The sequence below is a fragment of the Trachemys scripta genome, chromosome 1 (genome assembly GCF_013100865.1).
Source record: "Trachemys scripta elegans isolate TJP31775 chromosome 1, CAS_Tse_1.0, whole genome shotgun sequence".
Taxonomy (NCBI): Eukaryota; Metazoa; Chordata; order Testudines; family Emydidae; genus Trachemys; species Trachemys scripta.
In genome coordinates this window covers 60,051,352-60,074,918 of record NC_048298.1, presented here as the reverse complement: position 1 = coordinate 60,074,918, position 23,567 = coordinate 60,051,352, and the positions used below count along the sequence as shown (strand labels likewise).

At 39.1% G+C, this 23,567-nt stretch overlaps 1 protein-coding gene across 2 annotated transcripts in view; it reads right to left on the bottom strand.

The window, feature by feature from the left end:
• Nucleotides 1–929: 929 nt before the first annotated feature.
• SRGAP1 (SLIT-ROBO Rho GTPase activating protein 1) overlaps nt 930–23,567 on the bottom strand; it is a 248,040-nt gene continuing 225,402 nt past the window's right edge. The window contains exons 17-22 of one of the 2 annotated variants that reach the window (XM_034770526.1): nt 21,492–21,716; nt 19,015–19,094; nt 8,969–9,146; nt 8,505–8,639; nt 8,028–8,370; nt 930–4,184 (exon numbers count right to left, since the gene is read on the bottom strand). In XM_034770526.1, the coding sequence (XP_034626417.1) occupies nt 3,807–4,184; nt 8,028–8,370; nt 8,505–8,639; nt 8,969–9,146; nt 19,015–19,094; nt 21,492–21,716 (1,339 nt within the window). In that variant the 3' untranslated portion in view covers nt 930–3,806. Of the gene's footprint in view, nt 4,185–8,027; nt 8,371–8,504; nt 8,640–8,968; nt 9,150–19,014; nt 19,095–21,491; nt 21,717–23,567 lie in introns of both variants that reach the window. The other variant, XM_034770517.1, reaches the window with a different exon arrangement.

Sequence of the window (23,567 nt, the reverse complement as noted above, 5' to 3'; positions counted from 1 at the left end):
GATTCTCCCCTGCCATATTACAGCTCTTGAGTGCTACAGCCAGGGAAAAGACAATTTTGATTGCTGCTGACTTATTTTTAAGCAGGATTTCGGCTTGGGTGCTCTGTGTGTTCATGCTTCCACAAAGCCCTGGAAGAGCTAGGAAGATAAAGTAGGTCAGAAAGAGCTTGGCAGGGTAACATCTCCCAGATTAAAAATAGGCCATCCCTCAGGAAGGTCTATTTGAGTAGGAGCCCTCTGACCCATAGAGATACTCTGACAGAAAAATCTAAAGCCAACTGTGTGCCTGGTTTGTGGATAAAACATTGACTGTGTTTCTTTTAAACTAATGTGAGTGTAACCACAGCTTCCAAATAAGAGATGAGATATTTCAGTGGTTTCTGCTTAAGCCAATTACAAAATGAACATATGGCCGTTGGCACAACTGACAGCGCTTGCTCGGGGCTAACCCAGATTGAGCTCCGTCTCGCCCCTAATAGCCACTTCTATTCCAGTTTGAGGTTTTCAGCCTCTTAGTGAAGGAGAGCAAGTATTGTAGCTTCCAGATAGCTGACCTTAGAATAAGGCTTGGTGTTGGCAGTTGGCACGAAGCCCCATCCAAAGGAGAGCCACAGCGGTAAGTTTTAGGGAAGGGTAAAAAGTCGGGGGATGTTTATGGAGATAAGGTAGGGCTTTGTGAAGGCCCATGCAGGTGCCTCTGATCTGGTCATCTAGTCTCAGAGTAAGATTTGATCTGGAAAGGCCACTTGGGGGAAAGGGGGCAAAATGAAAATTGGGAAGACTAATGGGGTTGATAAAACTAGTGGGAAATGGTGGGGGGGAACCTCTCAAGCCTCTTGATTTCACATTACCAAGAAGGAAAGGGTCATTTGGGGATACACATATAAAAATGTACTGAGGATTGCACACCATTAGACTACACAAATGCAGACAGAACTATCTTCTTTATTATAAAGATACACTATGGGGAACAAACCTGAATGTATACTGAAGCCTGTGATGGTACATGCCAAAATGTACAGTACTATACATAAAAGTGCATTGTCACAACAGATTAACAGTACATTTTTTCTTCCATAACTGTGTATTTTTAATTTTTTTTGTTTTTTGAAAATGGAGGGAATGTGGCTGTACAAGAGCAGATATGAATGCAATGAAAATGCACAGTATACAAGCAAGAGTGAACGCAATGGAAATGCAACAGTACAAGAGCAAGGCTAAAGCTCCTCTAAAATTTTAAAGGCACTTTCACATGTACATACTACAGATGTACATTGACACAATTAGGTAACAGTCAACAAGCAGGAAGCTACCAGTACTGTAATTTATCAAACTGACAGTAAAGGACAATATTGATTTGATTAGGTGTGCAAGTTACCCCTTAGTATGTTTGTAGTTGTCAGTCTTTCCTGTTACATATCCACTTACTATACGTTAAGTATCTATAATAACCATCAAACTACACATTTAACTTGTGTGAATGCTCTAAGTGGATGCATTCACTAAATGCACTGTTTCTAATATTTTCTTTTGCTACACAATTTCTAATAAGCATTATGGAGTCCAGTAGTGTTATTTAAACATACAAAATTCCCTATATAATTTAAAGATACAGATATTCATCTCAATTATGCCACACTGGTATTGAACAAATTACTAAACTAAAAACATTATGGAAATTAGAGCTGGAATTCCAGTTTGTTCCATTGATCTTAATAAGTTTGGGGAACTTACTTGAAAATAATTTCTGGTCCTGGACAGGTGAACATACCAATAGACTAAGGCCAACCTTTAATGGGGACTAGCTTCAGTTAGAACCTTGCCCTGGAGTTTAGGACTATAGGCAGCAGGGTACAGTCAAGAAATACAAGATTAAACATAAATTTGACAAGTTGTTACCCTGTTTATACAGTGGTAGCCTCAGTGGATTAAACTGACTGACACCTCAAGAGTCCACTGTGCTAGCTAAGAGTTTATATATGTGGTAGCCCCCAAACAGACATACTTATAGATTCCTTGGATTTTTTTGGACCAGTCCTGGGGCTGCAAATATCAGCAACAATAAATGGCCCTGACAGCATTGCTCTCAAATGCAGTTTATGGGATATTTGTCATGTCCAGGGCTTGGAGTCCCTTATCAAGTGATTAGAATTAGTATACCACAGTGGAAATAAATAAATCCCCAAATGACAACAGGACATGGCTTCTATGACTTTATATAGACTATAATACACTAATCAAATCTTTGTTACAAGATACTAACTTTTCCCTCTCCCCAATTATGTTTCCATATAGTGAGTGGTACAACTTAAAACATTCCATAGGAAGAATGGTAAGATCCTAATGTAACAAATGCTATGAGGAAAGAAATCTTATTTGAAGCCAGTTTTATTCCTATAGATGACCATCAAGCTGATATTGTTTCTTGGCTATGGTATTTTAGGTAACAGCCAATGGGGTATTCTTTATAAATAGTTTGCATGGCTGCGTAAATTAAAAACCTGCTATAAATGATCCTATAGATTGGGCAAGTAATATTGAAAAATAATTACAGAAATGATGTTATGGCTTAATGTTAATGTGCAAAACAGCTGTCTAATTAATTCACATGTATAAGAAAATTTAATAATGGAGCACTAAGCAAAGTTGATAAAATCTTCACTCACACACAGACCCAAGAAAGGTATAGACTTTTTTTTTTTTTTAAATTGGTTCTGGCAAATTTTATTTAGGTTTAGTCTAGAGAATAGCAAATGAGATTTCTGTGGTTCTAACAACCTCCTGTGTAATTGAGAGAAGTTATTCAAGAACTCAGGAGCAGAATAGTTTAGTAAGCATCATAGAGAAACCATGCACAGTGTTTGCACTGTGAAGGATAACTAGTGAGGATACAGCAGCTTGAAACTGTGGTTATTGCAGCTCGACTTGTTTGAAGAAGATACTGAGCAATAAGGTCCAAGGAATGTTTTATTGAATTATTGTTCAACTGATACTTTCAATCTTTTATTACACTACAGAAAGATCCCCAGACCTGTATAGCTGCAGTTACTTGGTTCACTGAATTGTAAACTGTAAGTGAATTTAGTGCTTGTGAAAAGTGTCTGACAGTCCTGGGGACTGAAGTTTTAGCTTCAAAAGAAAGGTACAGCACAAGTGGCAGTATTAGAAACTTCATACCATCCATACCATACTTTAACCCTGACCTGGAGTGAGGTCAGAAAGAGAGTACTTCAGTCTCCATACTTATTCAGCACTTGGCTTTTGATAAGACTACCAAAATATGCTAAATACTTAGTGCCAACTGTGAAAGTGTTATTTTAATTTATATGGACTGAGATTACATACACACTTCACACAGGCCATTGACTAATCCCTCAGATGCTAACTTTTAGCTTTTACCAACCAGATTGAGATTTGAACCAGTGATCTAGTGGTCAAGGGTTCCACATCCCCTTACGAATTCCTTCAAGTTACCTTTGTTTAGGATCCCTTATTAAGTAAACTACAATAAGACTATGAAATATTGTACAAAGTGGGAAGCCATTTCTGATCTGTTCCTTTTATTACAAATGGTGCAGCATCAAGTTTTCAAGTCTGTTTTAAAATGACACACACTTGTCCAGTTTTTTAAAAAAATTGAAACTATACAAAATACAAATGCCCATGTTAATGATACTAGTTCAGACATTACATTCAAAAACATTGAAAAACAAAACATCTCCAGTTATAAACATGAACTAATAGTGTTATGGAACCCTGACTTCTATCGCTAATCCGTTCCTTTCTGTAACACACTCCACCTCCTTTTACATTGTGCAAGATTTGTCTGTTGGACCTTGTGAAGGAGGGGAAGGTCCTATGGTAGGATTTGTTTTTGGAAGAACAATGGGTTTTGGCCTCAGAGCTGGGGGTTTTAGCTGCACTCCCATTCTGGGGGCCACCATGGGCTTGAAAGTACTCATGGTATCACTGGAAGAACTAGTGCTCCGTCGAATCTGAGGCTCAGTGCTCCTTAGCACTACACTATGGAGAGGGCTTAGTGATTCTGTGGAGGTGGCCAGGCTGGGTGAGTTTTTCATTTGTTCCAGTGTATCCAACACCACGTCAGGGGCGTGTTTCGCAGAGCTCTGACGTTCCAACTCACGGAGTTCATTCAGAGCGGTGTTCATTGTCTCTTCAATATCCTGGTCAGAGCAGAGAGACAGAGCAGCAAGTCATTAAATACTGAATGCAAAGGGTAGTTGCCGAGGGAGAAGTTTGAGAAATGTATGACTTCAGTTATAAACCATCCATTCATTTCTAACAAATATTATGAAGCAGTATTAAGCCCATTTACAGCCCAGAGCTGAAGAAGAAGGCTCAAAATCTTCTCTCACAACAGAAGTTGGTCCAGTAAAAGATATTACCTCACCCACCTTGTCTCTCTATTATCCTGGGACCAACATGGCTACACCAACACTGCATGTATTTACATCAACCTCATTTAAAAGTGGCCTTCCTGAACAAGATGGCAGCTTGTGTTGAACATAAATTAACTTAATGGTAGAGGGTCAAAATTCAGGTAGGCCATTAAAAACATACTCTGCTGCTTGCTGTTAAATTACTATTAAGAGAACAAATATTTGATGATTGATTTGCAACAATATTTAAATAAATGTAAAGCCTAAGAGCTTATGTGCTATACTCCTCATCTTACCCTGAAATATTCAGGAACAATACTCTAGCACAGGGATTTTTTTTTAATGAAAGTAAAACTGAAGTTGGAAAACTGACTTGGACATCCAATTTGGCTTTGAAAATCCTGGCCTGTATAACTCTCTCTTTTAAAATAAAGATGTAATTCAAGACAAATGGTAAAATAAGTGTGCTTTTGATAACTTTCAGTTAGGTGGAGAGAGAAGTTGGTGATTAGTATTAAGAATCAGGGACATCTTGAAAGATAAAGGCCACCTTTCCAGCTTTTAAAAGTGTTTGTGGCAGTGAGCGCTGCTTGCTTATATCACAATTTCAGGGCAACTACACCTGTATTGCCCTTCAAGGGTACCCATTCTATGCTTCTGGTTCCCAGCCATCACCTCGTTTGGGTGGGGACTCGCATCTTGTTCCCTTGTGACTGGTGGATCTTTAAGGTTGCACAGTTCCCTGCCTACGCTGTGATATCCCCAGTAAGCCAGACTGCCTAAAAAGGCCAGCACCTGCACTTTGCTTTCTCTCTAAGGGCTGTGACCAGTGTAATTGCCAGCAGTTATAAGCTATCACACAGCTCACAGCTCTTTCTAAGCAAGCATATTTATTCTTAAGGTAAAAGCATTACAAAGAAAACATAAAAGTTCACATAAGCAGGCAAAAAGTTTAGCAGAGGGCCCTAGTAGGATTGGGACCCCATCTTGGACAGAAGGTCCTGTCAATTGCTGGATCAGCTCCTATGTCAGTTTAAACTCAGGCTATTTATCCAAAAGTCCTTTCTTTGTAGTTAGTCTCTGGAGAATCTAGTTTGAAATATATATGTGAGCCTCCCAAGGAGCTGGCACTTCTCTGTGGGGGTTATAACCTGGCTGATTTGCCTTAATCATCATCCACTGTTTTTAGTTCCTGGAGGTGCTGCAGTAGCCCCCTCACCCCCCGATGGCATAGAAAACAGTAAAACCATTAATTTAAAACAATGGACCTTAAGATACTGCATGGAGTTGCAATATCTGTCACATCTCCTCCCAGAGAGGTTGCATACAATCCCAGCCCACAATAATACGAATCAGTTCTTTTGAGTTTATTGCAGGAAACTGCCATATATGTAAGCCCCTTCGTTTTCAGTTTAAACTGATTTTTACTAAAAAATTCCCAGGCTTTACAAAAAGTATTTTTTTTTTTTTTCTGATTTTCACCCTACTTTTGTATCATTCAAATTTATAAAAAAAATAACTTGTTTTAGTAGGCAAATACAATGCATTGCATGAGATATGTCTCAATACATTAGTCTCTGTGTATATGCAAAGTTGCCTGTTGAAGTAAGACTATGTATTAGTCTAGAAAGATACACACAGTAGACAAACAGACACACATGTAAACTCTGAAGTGCGTGTGCATCTGAACCTACTGATGAATTTCACGCCCACCACATACATATTTCAAGCTGTTAGCAGATAATGGTTAAAGATCTGACACTAAAATGGGAAGAAAATGAAAATCTATATAAGAATATGTTTCAGTACACAAGGAAGTATTCAAAAGTTTTAAAAATACAAAAAGGATGAAGTTGAGTGTATGCGCGGCAAATTGTGAGACCCAATTATTAAATGTAAACAGTTCTAAGTCTACAACAGTAAACTGTTTGTTCAAATGAAAAGTTTTATTTGAGGATTAGACCTATATTGTTTTCTTAAACTCAGAGGTGGCATTGTGTTTTGAGTTCTGCAGCAAACCACATTGAATAACGGAATTCAAAGATTAATCTACTGAATACTTTTTTTCCTCTGTCTTTCTGTCCACCAAAACAAACACCTATATTTACTTAAAAAAATTAATAGTTTTTGCACTGGTTTTCACCGGTTTTTGTTGTGGTAATAAACACTGATAAATTCCCAGGAAAAATTAAAATAAAAACTGAAAACAAAGGGCCCTACATATCTCTTATGACTTGTTCATTCAATAGATTTTTTTTTAACGTATAAATGATGATGTGCCCCCCAATGTCCTCATATTTGTAGTTTAAATTTTAAGGAAGAATATCAGACATGGTTAGAAGTTGTCATGCAAGATACTGTTTAGTGAGATCATTTATGAGCATATTTCCATATGTTTGTTTTGCACATTTAGATTTATTCTTAAAGTACATCTGCTAAAAGGACATGCCAAGATTGGGTTTGTGGTTAATTTTTCAGTTTTGGTGAGGCACAAGTGGGTTAAATAAGAAAACTATCAGGTGTTTCATGCTTGTTCACAGCAGCATTTACATGATTTAGTCAAAGTTCAAGTTCTGTCTCTGTCTGGTCTAGGTGTGTACAAATTTAATTAAAGCCAAATAGAGCTGTGCATAGCTCCTGGGCAGTAAACAAGGAACATAGCTTAACCTAGTATTTAAAAGATTAGAAATTGTTGAAATAAGAACAATGAAAATTGATGTCTGAGTCATTCACAACAACTGAGACTCTCTCTTCCCACTTCATAAGCAGCAGAGACTTTGGAAGCAAAAGTTACATGACATTTTGAAATGTCAGTGCAGGATTATTTTAAATGCTTTTGTAATCAGATGGTAATTTGAGGGTGTTGAGTGTTTACAGAATGACCATATTTTAAACGAAATGAGCTTTGAGTAGGACAGAAGTATTTATTAGCCCAAGATATGGCTATTACTGAGTTAGCACACTTCAGTAGCACAGAATTAATAACTTGCTTCTTGGTGCTATCTGTCTCTGCTATTCTATCCCTCTCACCTCTATACTGCTGAGAAAGACTAGCCGCCTCTCCTACGGATGGCATGGTCTATTTATTCAGATTTATTTGCACTTTTACCTAGCATGTTCCATAGGCACAAGAGTTAAAAATTTCTACATTTATATAAAAACTATGTTAAAAAAACAGACTCTGAAATGCTAATTCCTATGTTTTCAAGTGACTGAGGACATTAGTAGCCAATTGGAGCACAGATTTGCATACTGTAAGATTCAGAAATAATCGCACAGTAATTATGAAAGCTAATCCCACTTCCATCAGAGCACACGGGTTTACATAACTGAGAAACAGTAACTGTACATTATCCCTATGTTCTGAGTGGCACAGAGTTTCATTTCAGTACAACTGAAAATTATTTCACTGTAATGCTGTTGCAACTTTTATTCCTATTTGCCCTCCTTTCTCCCATGATTCTTTAACACATCTCTGTCCTAGGCTCTCACGGCAAAAAGTTAAGTGGGATACTTTTCCGATACAGCTTTTCAATAAAAAAATAAACTCTCTGTGTTGTGAAAGTCAAATGTTCATTTACATCTATTTGACCATGCTCCTCACCGAGGCAAAGAAAAGAGACCAACCTGAGCTATTGATTCTGGGTCCAGTGGCTTATGGTCATTGAAACCTGGGTATTGACCAGATGATGTAGATCTTCTAATTGGAGGACTATCAGTCTTCTTTAGTGAATCATGCCTACTAATGTTGGTGAGGCTGCCATGCCCAGGTCTACGTCGTCTTTCGGGGCTGTCTGCGTTGAGGTTGCGATTGTGAAGAAGTGCTCGAGGACTGCAATGACTTGCCATGTTGGGGGAACCTAGCTCCACTGATGAGTTGGTGAGTGTGTGTGGTGGATGTACTGGGCAATGGCCATCACTGGTCCTGCCTGGGCGTCTTAGAGGAGGTGGTTCTGATCTCTTTCTTTGCCTACACAAATGTAGAAATCATAGGATGTTAGCATTTTTAACAAGGTGTGTGTGAAGAAATCCTGCCACTGCATGAGCCCAGAAGCAATCTAACAGCTGCAAAGCAATGCAGAAATGTTGCTATGTTAACCTTACCTTCCTAAATATATGTCAGGATGACGATCAGTTGGGGAGTTCATATCCTTGGATGAGGACTTGTCCTCAGTTATTGGCCCACTGCTGGCTTCACTGTCTGCTTTTTGGCTCAACGTTTCTGAGAAGGTATCATCCCTGAAAGGAAGATATAGATTGAGAAGTCACTTTCCAGGAAGCGAGGTATGTAGGACAGCAGGCATCATGGCTCTTCTGTTTTTGTCCTCTTATAGAATTAAAACTAGACATATAATTGCATCTCCAGCTGCTGAACTCTCATTGATGACCTATTTATTTATTGACTTCACTCATGTCACCTCTTGCCCGTTTGGAGGCAAAATCTCCCAGGTGTTTATGAGCCTTCAAAGCCCTCTCACATTTGGGAGATACCCCACTAGCTAGTTCAACAAGCTTCTTCCCAACAAGGAGCAATCACTCAAGTATATTATATAACTAGACATGCTTACATATCCTGCACCACTATATATTGGTGAGGTACTAGGCCATCAATTCCATTATGCCTTCCTTCCCACCAGTCTTCAGATGCTCGATGATATAAAAGCAGGGAGGCTCCTTTTTTGAAGGAGAGTTCTCGTGCAGATCTTCCAATGTAGTCAAACTTGGCTATCGCTTCTATAGGCTCACCTTCTAGGGGGAAAAAGTAAGATCTCAGACTCCAGAATAGACTTATCTGTTTATTTCAATGTTGTAAAATGTAACCCCTCAGCATTCATATCCAAACAAAGCTTACACAAGTCAGATATTGAACCAAGATATACTTCAGGCAGTGGCCACATGTCTGTGTGCCCCAAGTATAAAGCAACTGGGCTGCTTTAAAGACCTCTAGACAGAGAATATGAGAGAGAGCACACAATACATTCAATGCTCAACATTTGAAAGTGGGCGGAGCTCTTGTCTCCTAATATAAAAAGCTATGTGGTGGGTGGGGAATAGTTACAGGCAATAAAAAAACAAAACCACACCTCCGGGAGCCTGATAAATCAGGTGAACAAGCCAAAGAGATGTGCCACAACAATCATCAGTGAAAAAGGAATCAATAGATAGGGGTTTCCTCAGCAAGACTAGGCACGAGTAGAGCCCTGTGCGGATACAAAATTTGTATTCCCATCCGATCCGCAAACATGGTCCGTGGCTATCCTCAGGTTTGCAGGGCTCTAGGCCTGAGCAGTCTGATGAGTCAATTTAATAGCTTTAGAACTCTATTAGCATTTCTGTCACTTCTGTGCTAAGAGTGCAGATCCAGTGTAAACCTCCTATTTTACAAAATACAGGGACCTGTTCTTGGGCCTCCTCTGGTTTCTTTTGAAGCTCCAGTTTGTGCAAAGCCACCAAACACTTGACAGATCCAACTCCTTTAGGAGTACATATGAGTATGAGGAATCATTGTATGGCATAGAGCTGCTAGGATAGTTCTGTTACACCCCAGTGTATGGGGCCATAGCTAGGTGAAAGAGGACAAAGTGTAGGTGTCCCTCTGCTCCCAGTGATCACTGGCTGCTGGGATGGATTCTGTGAGCAGCCAGGCATAGGCTACAGCAGTTTTGACTGGCCCCTGCAGAAAGAGTGAGTGAGTGTGTGTGGTAAAGCTTCTCCCTCCACAAGAACGGATTTTAAAAACCTTATCTTCATAGAGATCATTTTAAGGATGAAAATGAGAATTAAAACCTCCCTCCTGTCAAAACTTCCTGATATATCAAAGTTCATAGTGACAATGGCCCCTATCCTATAAGTAGACATGGTTCTGCTAACACCTGTGCGGAGTCCACTGACATCAGTGGGCCTCTGTGCAGCCTCAAGGGTCCCTTGTTAGCATATCTATTTGCAGAATTGGGGCCAATGAGTATAAAATCTTAACTGATGTCTTTGGAGCTGCTACTTTGTCAGTTGGACCTTGATGGAACAGCTACAATTTTATTGTATGATGTTGGCAATGTCTAGTTTGTTCTAAAAGTTATGAAAAACTAATGCCTGTGAAATCACATTTGTCAGGTTAAATTTATCTCAGTATCAAAATACCAACCAAAGCATTAAGAACTAATGCCCGCAAAATGTCAGTTTTCGAATTATACATTTTGTTTGCTTTGAGTAGCTCAAAAATAAAGCCATCCAAAATGAAAAATACCTTATACAATTAAACCAAAATTTAGAAAGAAATTAACAGCTAGGCTGATGACTGCCGTATCATGTGCAAATTTAAATTGCTTCATTGTAATACCCTGAAAAACTTGGTTTATAATGAAGACTCCTGCCCCTTTATTATGCATTAATGTTATGTGCTGTAATGTCTTTAAAATTAACTTCCATCTTGCAAAGTGGAAATATAATCCTTGTGCCCTATTAAGGTTACAGTTTGCAGCTATTTCCAAATAACTTGCCCAACCTGTAGAGGACTGTCCTGTAGTTGGCCATCTTGAGTCAATCATGTTAAAAACTTGCAATAGTTCAGATGACAACTTGTTTAGAGTAGTCAAGACCAGCAAACATTGAAGAATTTCAGAGAGGCCAACACACAACTAGGTGAGGCGATGGCAGTGAAATTCAGTGTTAAAGTAAGGCACACTGGCAGGAATCACTTCAATTACTTATACACATTGCTAGTTTCTAAATTAACTGTATTTATTCAGGAAAAAGACTGGCTAGCTTAATGAAAACTTCTGCTTTGTTGACCACCAATGCACACTGAGCAAACCAAATGGTAAGATGTATATAGAATAGGCTAGAAAATATTAGTGAAAATTGCAATGGCACGATATAAAATCAGTGGCATGCTCTCACCTGGATATTGTGTTCAGTTCTAGACACCCTATCTAAAAAAGTATATAAACAGAAAGCAAAGAGGACCAGAGATGTGACAAAATGATTATAGGTATGGAAAGTCTTCCACCACTTGAAGAGAGACTGAAAAGATTGGGACTATATAGTTTAAAGATGAGACAAATAAGAAGACACATGATAAAGGTATACAAATTAATGATTAGTTATGAGAAAGAAAATCAAACACTCCTGTTTATCTGCATCATAATACAAGGGGATAGTCAATGAAACTGAAAGGCAACAATTTAACATCAGAAAGGAAATATTTTTATACATATCACAAAGTTAGCTTTTGGAGCTCACTGTAAAAAGATATTCCTCAAATCATAAAAATGTAGGGTTGGACCTCAAGATTATCTAGTCTATTTCCTCTTCCCCCCTCACCCTCCCAGCCGAATACTGAGGCAGGATTAGCTCATAAGTATAGCTAGACCAGATGCTTGTATGAATAATAGGAACATGCTGTTACATTATATAAGATTAAATAAAAGGGGGGGGTATAAACTCCCATACTTGAGGGCACAAGCCAATCTCTAATTGATGAGGGTTAAGAATAAACTTCACCATAGTCAGGTTATTTCATAATTGTGTATTCAGGGTTTCCTTTCACCTTCCTCTGAAACATAGGCGCCAACTTTCTCTGGCCCCACCCTGCCCCTGCCCCCATTCATAGACTCATAGACTTAAGGTAAGAAGGGACCATTATGGTTATCTAGTCTGACCTCCTGCACAATGCAGGCCACAGAATCTCACACACCCACTCCTGTAACAACCCCCTAACCTATGTCTGAGTTATTGAAGTCCTTAAATCGTGGTTTAAAGACCTCAAGGTGCAGAGAATCCTCCAGCAAGTGACCCGTGCTCCATGCTGCAGAGGAAGGCAAAATACCTCCAGGGCCTCTGCCAATCTTCCCTGGAGGAAAATTCCTTCCCGACTCCAAATATGGCGATCAGTTGAACCCTGAGCATGTGAGCAAGACTCACCAGCCAGACACCCAGGAAAGAATTCTCTGTAGTAACTCAGATCCCACCCCATCTAACATCCCATCACAGGCCATTGGGCATATTTACCTGCTAATAATCAAAGATCAATTAATTGCCAAAATTAGGCTATCCCATCGTACCATCCACTCCATAAACGTATCAAGCTTAGTCTTGAAGCCAGATATGTCTTTTGCCCCCACTACTCCCCTTGGAAGGCTGTTCCAGAACTTCACTCCTCTAATGGTTAGAAACCTTCATCTAATTTCAAGTCTAAACTTCCTGGTGGCCAGTTTATATCCATTTGTTCTTGTGTCCACATTGGTACTAAGCTTAAATAATTCCTCACCCTCCCTGATATTTATCCCTCTGATATATTTATAAAGAGCAATCATATCTCCCCTCAGCCTTCTTTTGGTTAGGCTAAAAAAGCCAAGCTCTTTCAGTCTCCTTTCATAAGACAGGTTTTCCATTCCTCGGATCATCCTAGTAGCCTTTCTCTGTTCCTGTTCCAGTTTGAATTCATCCTTCTTAAACATGGGAAACCAGAACTGCACACAGTATTCCAGATGAGGTCTCACCAGTGCCTTGTATAATGGTACTAACACCTCCTTATCTTTACTGGAAATACCTCGCCTGATGCATCCTAAAACCGCATTAGCTTTTTTAACAGCCATATCACATTGGCGGCTCATAGTCATCCTGTGATCAACCAATACTCCAAGATCCTTCTCCTCCTCTGTTACTTCCAACTGATGTGTCCCCAATTTATAACCAAAATTCTTGTTATTAATCCCTAAATGCATGACCTTGCACTTTTCACTATTAAATTTCATCCTATTACTATTACTCCAGTTTACAAGGTCATCCAGATCTTCCTGTATGATATCCTGGTCCTTCTCTGTGTTAGCAATACCTCCCAGCTTTGTGTCATCTGCAAACTTTATTAGCACATTCTCACTTTTGTGCCAAGGTCAGTAATAAAAAGATTAAATAAGATTGGTCCCCAAACCAATCCCTGAGGAACTCCACTAGTAACCTCCTTCCAGCCTGACAGTTCACCTTTCAGTATGACCCTTTAACCAGTTCCTTATCCACCTTTCAGTATGACCCTTTAACCAGTTCCTTATCCACCTTTCAATTTTCATATTGATCCCCATCTTTTCCAATTTAACTACATTCCCCATGTGGAACCGTATCAAATGCCTTACTGAAATCGAGGTAAATTAGATCCACTGCGTTTCCTTTGTCTAAAAAATCTGTTACCTTCTCAAAGAAGGAGATCAGGTTGGTTTGGCACAATCTACCTTTTGTAAAACCATTCCAACTCCTTTCCCAAGTCCCCACTCCAACTTCCCTCCCCTCCCCCCCCTGCGCCTATTGGATCCCTTCCCCAAATCCCCACCCCAGTCCCGCCTCTTCCCCCAGCACGCCGCGTTCCCCCTCCTCCCCCCTCCCTCCCTGCCCTGCAAAACAGCTGTTTCGTGGTGCAAGCGCTGGGAGGGAGGGGGAGCAGGACGCGGCGGCGAGCTGGAGCAGGCGGGTGGGGCCACGGGGAGCTGCTGGTGGGTGCTCAGCACCCACTAATTTTTCTCTATGGGTGCTCCACCCCCGGAGTACCCACGGAGTTGGCGCCTATGCTCTGAAGCATCTGGTATTGAGCATTCTGAGGCAGGATATTGGACCACTGTGTTGATCAGATATGGCAATTCCTTTTTGGGTGAGCCATACTACAATTAAAAGTTCAATGGACTGTTTGATATTAAAGACTTGAGTATACAGGCTTTGATTCTTCTCATTTACCGCACACCAGAGTAAATCAGAAGTAAGTAACTCCACACCTATGTAAGCCTAGTGTATGAAGAGAGTCAGGCCTATGGAATGTTGAATTCTTCCTTTTCCTGTACCTCATTATAGACGGACGTGCTTTCTCAGACATCTGTGGGAAGTTGCTGCACTGGGAACAGCTATTTGAACTGTTAATCTACAGACAGTGAGTGAGACTTCTGAGACATGCGATTTATGTGTTCCTATGTAACATACTCTTTTCTCTCAGAACAATGTGGTTTATAGCTGATATAATTGCTTTCCTGAATGAAATTCTTGTATTAAGCTCATATAAATTGATCTTTTATTCTGATAGGAACTTTCATTACCAAAAATGTGCCCTTTACTTGAACAGCACATTTCTGCAGCAGACAGTTCTCAGATTTTATTTTTCAAATACTAATTCACCTGTTAACAAGTAGAACATTGACAATTAATATAAAAATACCTTGACAGTTCCATTTGAACATAAAAAAAGCCAAAAGATTTATAATGTCAAGGTTATTGAGAATGGGGGGGAGCCATTTCACAACTAAAGGAAAGGGAATAGAGCTAATCAACAGTTACAAATCTATGATTTGTAACTGAAATTCTGCATGATACTGAGCCATGGGGTCTAACAGTAAAATTAAGACAGCTCAGAGGGAAATATAATTATACTGCTCTGTCCTTTACCTTGAGGCATTTGCTAACTATGGCAAAACATATATGATGACATCTGAGATATCACTAGCTATGATCTCTAGTGATTCAGACAAAGATGGAGAAGGAGAAATATTAGGACAAGCTGAAGAACTGTGGGAAGAGCTCTAGGGATTCTGTTCCCAGTTTTGTACTTATGACCTCAAATTCTGCTAATATTATGACTGCCATTCAGTGACACATTATGGTGCCTTTCATGTAAAAATCACTGTAAATAGCTCTGTACAGGTCCAGCAGGTGGTAAGGGGAAAGATGTAAGAAACACAAAGGCTAGTCGCTATTTCTATCCCTGCACTTTAAGAGCCAACCACAGCATTAGCCTTCCTCTAAAGGTGGCAGTATGAGGGTGGGGCTATGCCTTCCACCCCAGTGCTAGGGTTGCCAAAGCCAGATATTCCAGCAGGAGTGCTGGAACCTCCCCCATCCCGTCTCTTCCCCCGGAGGCCCTGCCCCTGGCCCACCCCAGTTCACTCCTCTTCCCTCTCCCTCCCCCCCACCCCCCAATTGGGAGGAACTCCCTGGGGACTGGGAGCTGCAGTCACCCAACATAGGTAGGAAACTGTCAGGTACCCTTTTCAACTGGACTTTCTGGTCAAAAACCAGGCACCTGGCCACTCTACACCCCACACCAGTGAGGCAAGTGGAGCTGAGCCAGCAGAATGAGAACGTCCACTGTACCTTTCACTGGGTGCATCAGAGCAGCCCCTGCTCTGTGCTCCCCCAATTCTCCCACATGCATTGTGCTTGTCTTAAGCAAAAGACATCCTGATCCCTATGCTCTCTTCTATCTTAACAAAGGGCTGTGGCTTTACAGTAACAATCTATCCTCAAGTTCGCTGGCAGTTCTCTCACTGGAAAACAACAAAGGGAAACAAGGCTGCGAATTACTATTACAGCAGAACTTGGCAAAAAGTTGATCATAGTATGAATTATTTTAGAGTAGTCATATCTGCAATGGTGACCATTCAGGGACGCAACAGCACTAACTCTCAGCCTTATTTGTCTTTTAATACCCCCATCTGTGTGAGAACTACTTTCTTGATTTATAAATGTAAGGCATCATAAGTGGTCAATGAACAGCAATAAAAATGTTAGCATGTTTGTGTTTTATATCAGGAATTACCCATGTGTCTGAGACTTCCTCAGGAAATTCTCTTATTTCCTTAGGAAACAGATCTAGCCAACTTTTATATTCATCCAACTAGAGTAAAATATCTTCAACGTTAAAGAATTTCAGAAGAAAATTGCACAAAAACTGCTTATTAAGCATAAAGATGTATCCCCTGAATCTTATACTCTTTTCTAAGAGTTATTTTTCAGGCGAATGTCTGAGGCACAAGGTGAACTCTTTGAAATGCGCAAAAGTTCATGTTTTCAGATTTAGGGGAAAAGGCTATTTAGCAGGAATGCTCTTCTTTTAAGTAGACAATGTAAATAAAAATTCTTATAGTGAAGGCTTTTTACCTTTACAAAAAACTCTTCACTATGACCTGGATTCAGAGAAGCATGTGAATAGCCCCAATAAAGTCACTGTGACGACTCACGTGTTTACAGTTAAGGATGTATTTAGCTTTTGTATACTTCATCATTTTATGCCCCAAACCTTCAAAGGATAGAGGATAAGCTAATTTTATCCCTACACTTTTATATATACTTGCCTTATTTAAAAAAAAATTATGTTAGCTTTGTAATTTCATGAATAAACCTTTACTTTCCCCCACAGTTGCTCAGCCTTGTTATTATATACAAACTGACTTCTTGTAGGTATAGAAAGACTTGTAATTTAACCTTATACAGCAAGTAGTTCTTATAGTGAAAATAATCAAAACAGAAAAATAAATCCTCTTGCTTTTAATTATAGCCTTTGGATTACATTTCAATTGCCCAGTATTGTTATGGGACTAGAGGGTTTGAGAGAAAAAAATCCCTTCAGTATAAAACTAACTAGATTTACAACATAATAAAGATTTACATTTTTAGAGTAGGCTCTGTCCAGCTCCTAACAGAGGAAATGCAAAAGTACAATATGTCCAGTTAGTAGTAGCAAGCTCAGTTCAACATTACCTTACTCTCCTACACATGTATATCAGGATCCTGGTGTGACAAACTAGTAATCAATAAATCTACTGAATTCAAAAATTTTCTTTAGTGGAAGCTTTCCTGTTCCCCCACAAAAGATCAATTATCTGAGCCTTGTGATTAAAGATCGAAGTAAAATTGTTACCAATCACAGCGTATGGTATTGCAAACACTTTTATTCAAGGGACAAACCTTTTTACTGGTGGAAAAACTTGATTAGACCTAGCTGATTAAGTGGAGGCCTCTCACTTCACGCACTGGTCTAGTCACACCAACTACGCTGTCATCATCTTTGCCCAAGCATTACCACAAGGTTCAAATCTTTGTGTTATCTTTTCCCCCCTTTAAATGCACATCCACAACATGATTGTCCACTTTCTGTATTCAATTCACAAAAAGTAGCAAACAAAGGAATGGCAAAAGCTAGGATTTAATTGCTGGCCATCCTGATAAACAAAACTAGATCAAGTAATGTAATCCTTTCTTGGCTACCTCTGATCCTTTGAGAGTTACTCGAGTCAATTTTGTCTCAATCAATAATGCTGTGTTACAACTTTACTACAGTCATTGCATCCAGGATTGATATCAAGGCACAAATGAAGTACCATACTACTTTCAGATGGTCAAGATTTGCCTGTCCATGCTTTTCAGGTGCCATTTAATATTTTACAATTGTGTACAAAGGGATTAAAAACAACTTTTGATTGTTGCATGTTTTTTCCCTCCGTTTCATTCTCATGTGCAGGGAAAAGTTTTGCAGAAATGCACATTTATGAATCTGAATTTCCATCATTTATACCTCTGTATGTATGTCAGAAAAATCAAGTTTTTCTTCAAGGATCCTCCATCATTAAGTGTTTCACCTCCTGATCTGTCATCCATTTAATCCTGAGCATTTCATAGGAGTCTGAAATAGTCTGTTTTTTAGCAACATGAGAAACTGTCTTATAAATTAGTATATGAGGGGAGGCGGGCAGAGACACATAGTACCAAGTTGTGGCTGGTGCTCAAAATAAATGGTGGGTCTGGGACTGGCAACAGGACCCTTTTTCCAATCCTTGAAATTATTATTTTTGACCCCACACTTGAATATTTCTGATCTCCTAAATAAAATCAATGATACCATTTTGGCCTCTTACTCTTCCCCACTTTGTCCCCAGACAAGCTCTTCTGCTGTAATTCCCTCCCCTGCTCCTTCTGAAAATGCGAAGGAGGCCTTCCTGCACTCTGCTGCTTACCTTGCCCCCTTGAACAGATCCTCCTGCAACTACTTTTTTATTTTCCCCCACCAGATTACAGGCCCTATCTGCCTTCCCTTTCCTGTTTGGTCCCAGGCCCCTGATTGGTTGCCTCCTTGTTATCACAAGCTGCTTTATCCACTGTGCTAACCTAAACAAGGGAAAGCGGCATCTGCCACTAAGGGCTTGCCTATATGGGGAAATATATTGTCATAGCTATAGTAGAATAACTATGCCATTATATTTCTCTATCTAGACAAGGCCTAAGTCTTAATTTGCTGAAAGAAAGAAGAGGAGATTTGATAGGTGATGCTTATCCCATTGGGCCCTCACTGCCAGCTCTGATGCGTAGTCCAGCAAGGGTGAGCATGAGCCAAGATTATAGTGATGGCTTTGGTTTAATAGTTTTGGGGGTCCTTAAATCCTCTAGAAAGTTGTGTTTTTAAATATCAAAATATAACATATTGAATGCAATTCTCTAAGCTAAAATATTCAAAGACATGGCTTGGGTCAGTTTATCTTGTGCAAAAAAGGTAAAAGGCCACTTAAAAAGGGAACATTACATCAGAACGTAATTTGTGCTGACTGAAGTAGTTTCCCACTTGCCCTTCCTGTAACTGAGCAAGCCAGGAAAGGTGCAAGGAAACAGCTGGTGAAACACAGATGCATGAGTGGAAAAACAAACAAAAAATTGAAGATTAAAAATGGAGGTGTAAGCATCAGAGCATCCTCCCAGAAGTAATTTAGTTTCAATTGAGAGACAGTGAGAAAAAGAGAGTATTTCCTGCATGAAAAACCTGTAAATGTAATTTATTTAAAAGAGGATTAAAGATGTAACATAAAGAACGTACCATCTTCACTGGTGTGGGGCTCTGTACTGGCATCCTGGTCCACTTCCTCTAGTGTACCATGTTCACTATAAGGGCTATCACTGCAGAAATACACAAAGTTAAACAGGTACAGGCAATTAGCACATGAAACCATGCTTAATGGATGCTATATTTGGCATAACCCTCCCCCCAAGCTAACAAGAGTAATCTATTACTATAGCAAATATAACTTAAATTTTCTTATGAAACAAATAGCAAATATAAAATGTGTGTATGTATAGACTGTCAAATGATTAAAAAAAATTAATCACGATTAATCGTGCTTTTAAACAATAATAGAATACCATTTATTTAAATATTTTTGGATGTTTTCTACATTTTGAAATATATTGATTTCAATTACAACACAGAATACAAAGCACAGTGCTCACTTTATATTATTTTTTATTACAAATATTTGCACTGTAAAAAACAAAAGAAATAGTATTTCAGTTCACCTAATACAAGTACTGTAGTGCAATCTCTTTGTCATGAAAGATGAAATGTAGAATTATGTACAAAAAAAAACTGCATTCAAAAACAAAACAGTGTAAAACTCTAGAGCCTACAAGTCCACTCAGTACTACAACTTGTTCAGCCAATTGCTCAGACAAACAAGTTTGTTTACATTTGCAGGAGATAATGCTGCTCACTTCTTGTTTATAATGTCACCTGAAAGTGAGAACAGATGTTCGCATTGCACTGTTGTAGCCGTGTTGCAAGATATTTACATGCCAGATGTACTAAAGATTCATATGTCCCTTCATGCTTCAGCCACCATTCCAGAGGACATGTATCCATGCTGATGTTCTGCTTGATAACAATCGAAAGCAGTGCGGCCCAATACGTGTTCATTTTCATCATCTGAGTCAGATGCCAGCAGCAGAAGTTTGATTTTCTTTTTTGGTAGTTTGGGTCCTGTAGTTTCCGCATCAGTGTGTTGCTCTTTTAAGACTTCTGAAAGCAGGGTCCACACCTTGTCCCTCTCAGATTTTGGAAGGCACTTCAGATTCTTAAATCTTGGGTTGAGTGCTGTACCTATCTGTAGAAATCTCACATTGGTACCTTCTTTGCATTTTGTCAAATCTGCGGTGAAAATGTTCTTAAAACGAACAACACGTGCTGGGTCATCATCCGAGACTGCTATAACATGAAAACTATGGCAAAATAGGGGTAAAACAGAGCAGGGGACATACAGTTCTCCCCCAAGGAGTTCAGTCACAAATTTAATTAACGCATTATTTTTTTAACAAGCGTCATCAGCATGTAAGCATGTCCTCTAGAATGGTGGCCGAAGCATGAAGGAGCATATGAATGTTTAGCATATCTGGCACATAAATACTTTGCAATGCCGTCTACAAAAGTGTCATGCAAATGCCTCCTCTCACTTTCTGGTGACATTGTAAATAAAAAGAGGGCAGCATTATCTCCTGTAAATGTAAACAAACTTGTTTCTCTTAGTGATTGGCTGAACAAGAAGTAGGACTGAGTGGACTTGTAGGCTCCAAAGTTTTACACTGTTTTGTTTTTGGGTGGTGTTAGAACCAAAAAAAATCTACTTTAGTAAGTTACACTTTTGTGATAGAGATTGCACTACAATACTTGTATGAGGTGAATTGAAAAATACTATCTTATCATTTTTACAGTGCAAATATTTGTAATAAAAAATAATATTAAGTGAGCACTGTACACTTTGTAATCTGTGTTGTAACTGAAATCAATATATTTGAGAATGTAGAAAACATCCAAAATATTTAATAAATTTCAATTGGTATTCTATTGTTTAACAGTGTGACTAAAACTGCGATTAATCACAATACATTTTTTAAATTGTGATTAATTTGAGTTAATTGTGTGAGTTAACTGTGATTAATCGACAGCCCTATATATATATATATATATTAGTTAAAGTCCGAAGCAATGTAATCCTCAGACCGTGGTATAAAATCATAATTGTTACAGGAATTAATACATCTTCCCTTCAGATATCATTTCCATTTATTTAAATGGATAAGAGGGTAACTAGATATTTCCCTTCTAGCAGTACTGAATTTAGTGTATATATGTCTGGGCTTAATGGTGAAACCATTATGAACTGAAATTCTTTATGGAACCCTTCAACAAATGCAAGACTGGGACTACGTCATCTGGCCACAAACTCCCAATTGTACATGTAGCCCTCTGTCAACCACTTGATGGTCACGTATATGATAGTTCTCAGAATCCTAAATTAACTCCATTGAAGTTTTCTAGTTAGGAAACCCTGGCAATCATCATGGTTATATTTGCCCCATGTGTTTCACAGTACCACTTTCTTGTGAACCTTCCATGCATTAGAATTTTTTTTATTTTCATATTTCTTTTATTTATGCAGAACCTCTTATATGATGGGAGTCATTCATGTAAAATGGAGTCCTAGCATTTTGGTATGAAGACAGAAAGATAATATTCTGACTTACCAGTAGTCATCTCCAGCCATACATTTTTCATAAACAGGGCCATCTAGCTCTTTAGCATCTGGGAAAATAGCCTCATGATGGATGATGATCGTTTTGATTATTTCATTCACATGAGCTTGACATGACACCTGGTCTTGTATGTCTGGAACAGGCATCAGTGTTGGGCCAAAACATATGGCCAAGTTATAAGGATCCATCATGTTCTCATCACTGTACTGAGAAAGGCTTTGGAAAAAGAATCAAGAAAAAGAAAGACTTTTCCTCTGTGACTATCCTAATTCTGAAAACTAGCACAGAACAACCTTAAATTGTCAGCACAATGCAATGTTCCCCACCCTTTTTGACACTTAGTCCTGTACAACACAGCAAAACAAATGAAATTGTTCTTCTATTGTCTGGCAATATACAACACTGGGAGAATTTAGAACAGACAGATACTGGGGGAGGGGGAGATGAATTTGAATTAATCATTTTTTAGCCATGGAAAACTTTACTAAGGGACTCTGTGTGATCTACAGTAAAGACACTGTTCTAAGTTTAAAAAATAAAAAATGCAAACAACCATCGGTGAGATACAGCTAAGGGCTTTCTGAGGGAAGGAACCCTCCCCGCTTTACTATGAAGCAATGTATATAACAAAATTTCCAATATCGGAAACAGAGCATAGCTGACCACAAGATGGTCACAGAGGGATCCTCTGGTTTGCTGCTATGCCACTCCACCTGTCTGTTTCTATCGGAGGCCGATTTTTCAGAGTGTGGCTGGGGCTTTCCTACATCTTGCTGAACCTTGGATTCCATGTCGTCCCCTTGGAGCTACTGCTTGTAAGTTATGTTAGAGCAGTGGCTCTCAACCTTTCTAGACTACTGTGCCCCTTTCAGGAATCTGATTTGTCTTGTGTACCCCAAGTTTCACCTCACTTAAAAACTACCTGCTTACAAAATCAGACATACAAATACAGAAATGTCTCAGCACATTATTACTGAAAAATTGCTCACTTTCTCATTTTTACCATATAATTATAAAATAAATCAATTGCAATATAAATATTGTACTTATATTTCAGTGTATACAGCAGTACTAACAAGTCATTGTCGGTATGAAATTTTAGTTAGTACTGACTTTGCTAGTGCTTTTTATGTAGCCTGTTGCAAATATCTAGATGAGTTGATCTACTCCCAGAAGACCTGTGCGTACCCCCAGGGGTATGTGTACCCCTGGGTGAGAACCACCATGCTAGAGGACCAGCCTGATGGATACCTGGCCCAGAATTACAAAGGCTACCTTTACACACACCACCTTTCCCCCTGCAAGTTGAACTGTGCGCTCTTCAGCAGTAGCTGAGGATTGAGGCTTACAGCTCCCCAGATTAGTCATTTTTAAGGACTCAGGACTCAGTCCCACAAGGCCTGAAGTCCCGTAACTCCCATTGATTCAGTACTGCTTGGCACCCTGCAGGATTAGAGATGCAGCTGCTATGTTTGCCCATCTTTAAATACACCAGCTTAAAAGGCTTTAAACTATACTTTCTAGAGAAAACATTTGCTGCATAGCAACAGCATTGTGACATCAACACAAACTGAAAAGAGTCAAGAATTCTAAATGATCCCCTCCAATCCCGCAAAATCTGCTTGTAAAATCAGTCATGCTATCCCTTTTTTGTGTCATATTTTGTTAATGTACTCTGTGCTACTCTGAGATATCATAAATCTTGTTCTACAAATTACAAAGGAGATTTAGTCACTTGATTATTCATGAACTATGCTACATAGGTGGTTATAATTGATTTATGAAATATGAAAGGCTACATGCTGTTGACTCTCTGTTCTCCATAACACACAGTTGGTGGAATATAGTACAAGAGACTTCTTATTTCAGCAAAGTGTTTTTTGTGCAGCCCCAATAGATCCACTCAATTTTGGAGCAAATAGGAGCAAAGGAGGAATATGCTAACTAAGGGCCTGATCTCTCAATCACTAAAGGTATATCTACACTAGAGCTGGATGTGTAAATTCCAGCTCGGATAGACACACCTGCCCTAGCTTTGATCGAGCTAGTGTACTAAAAATAGCACAG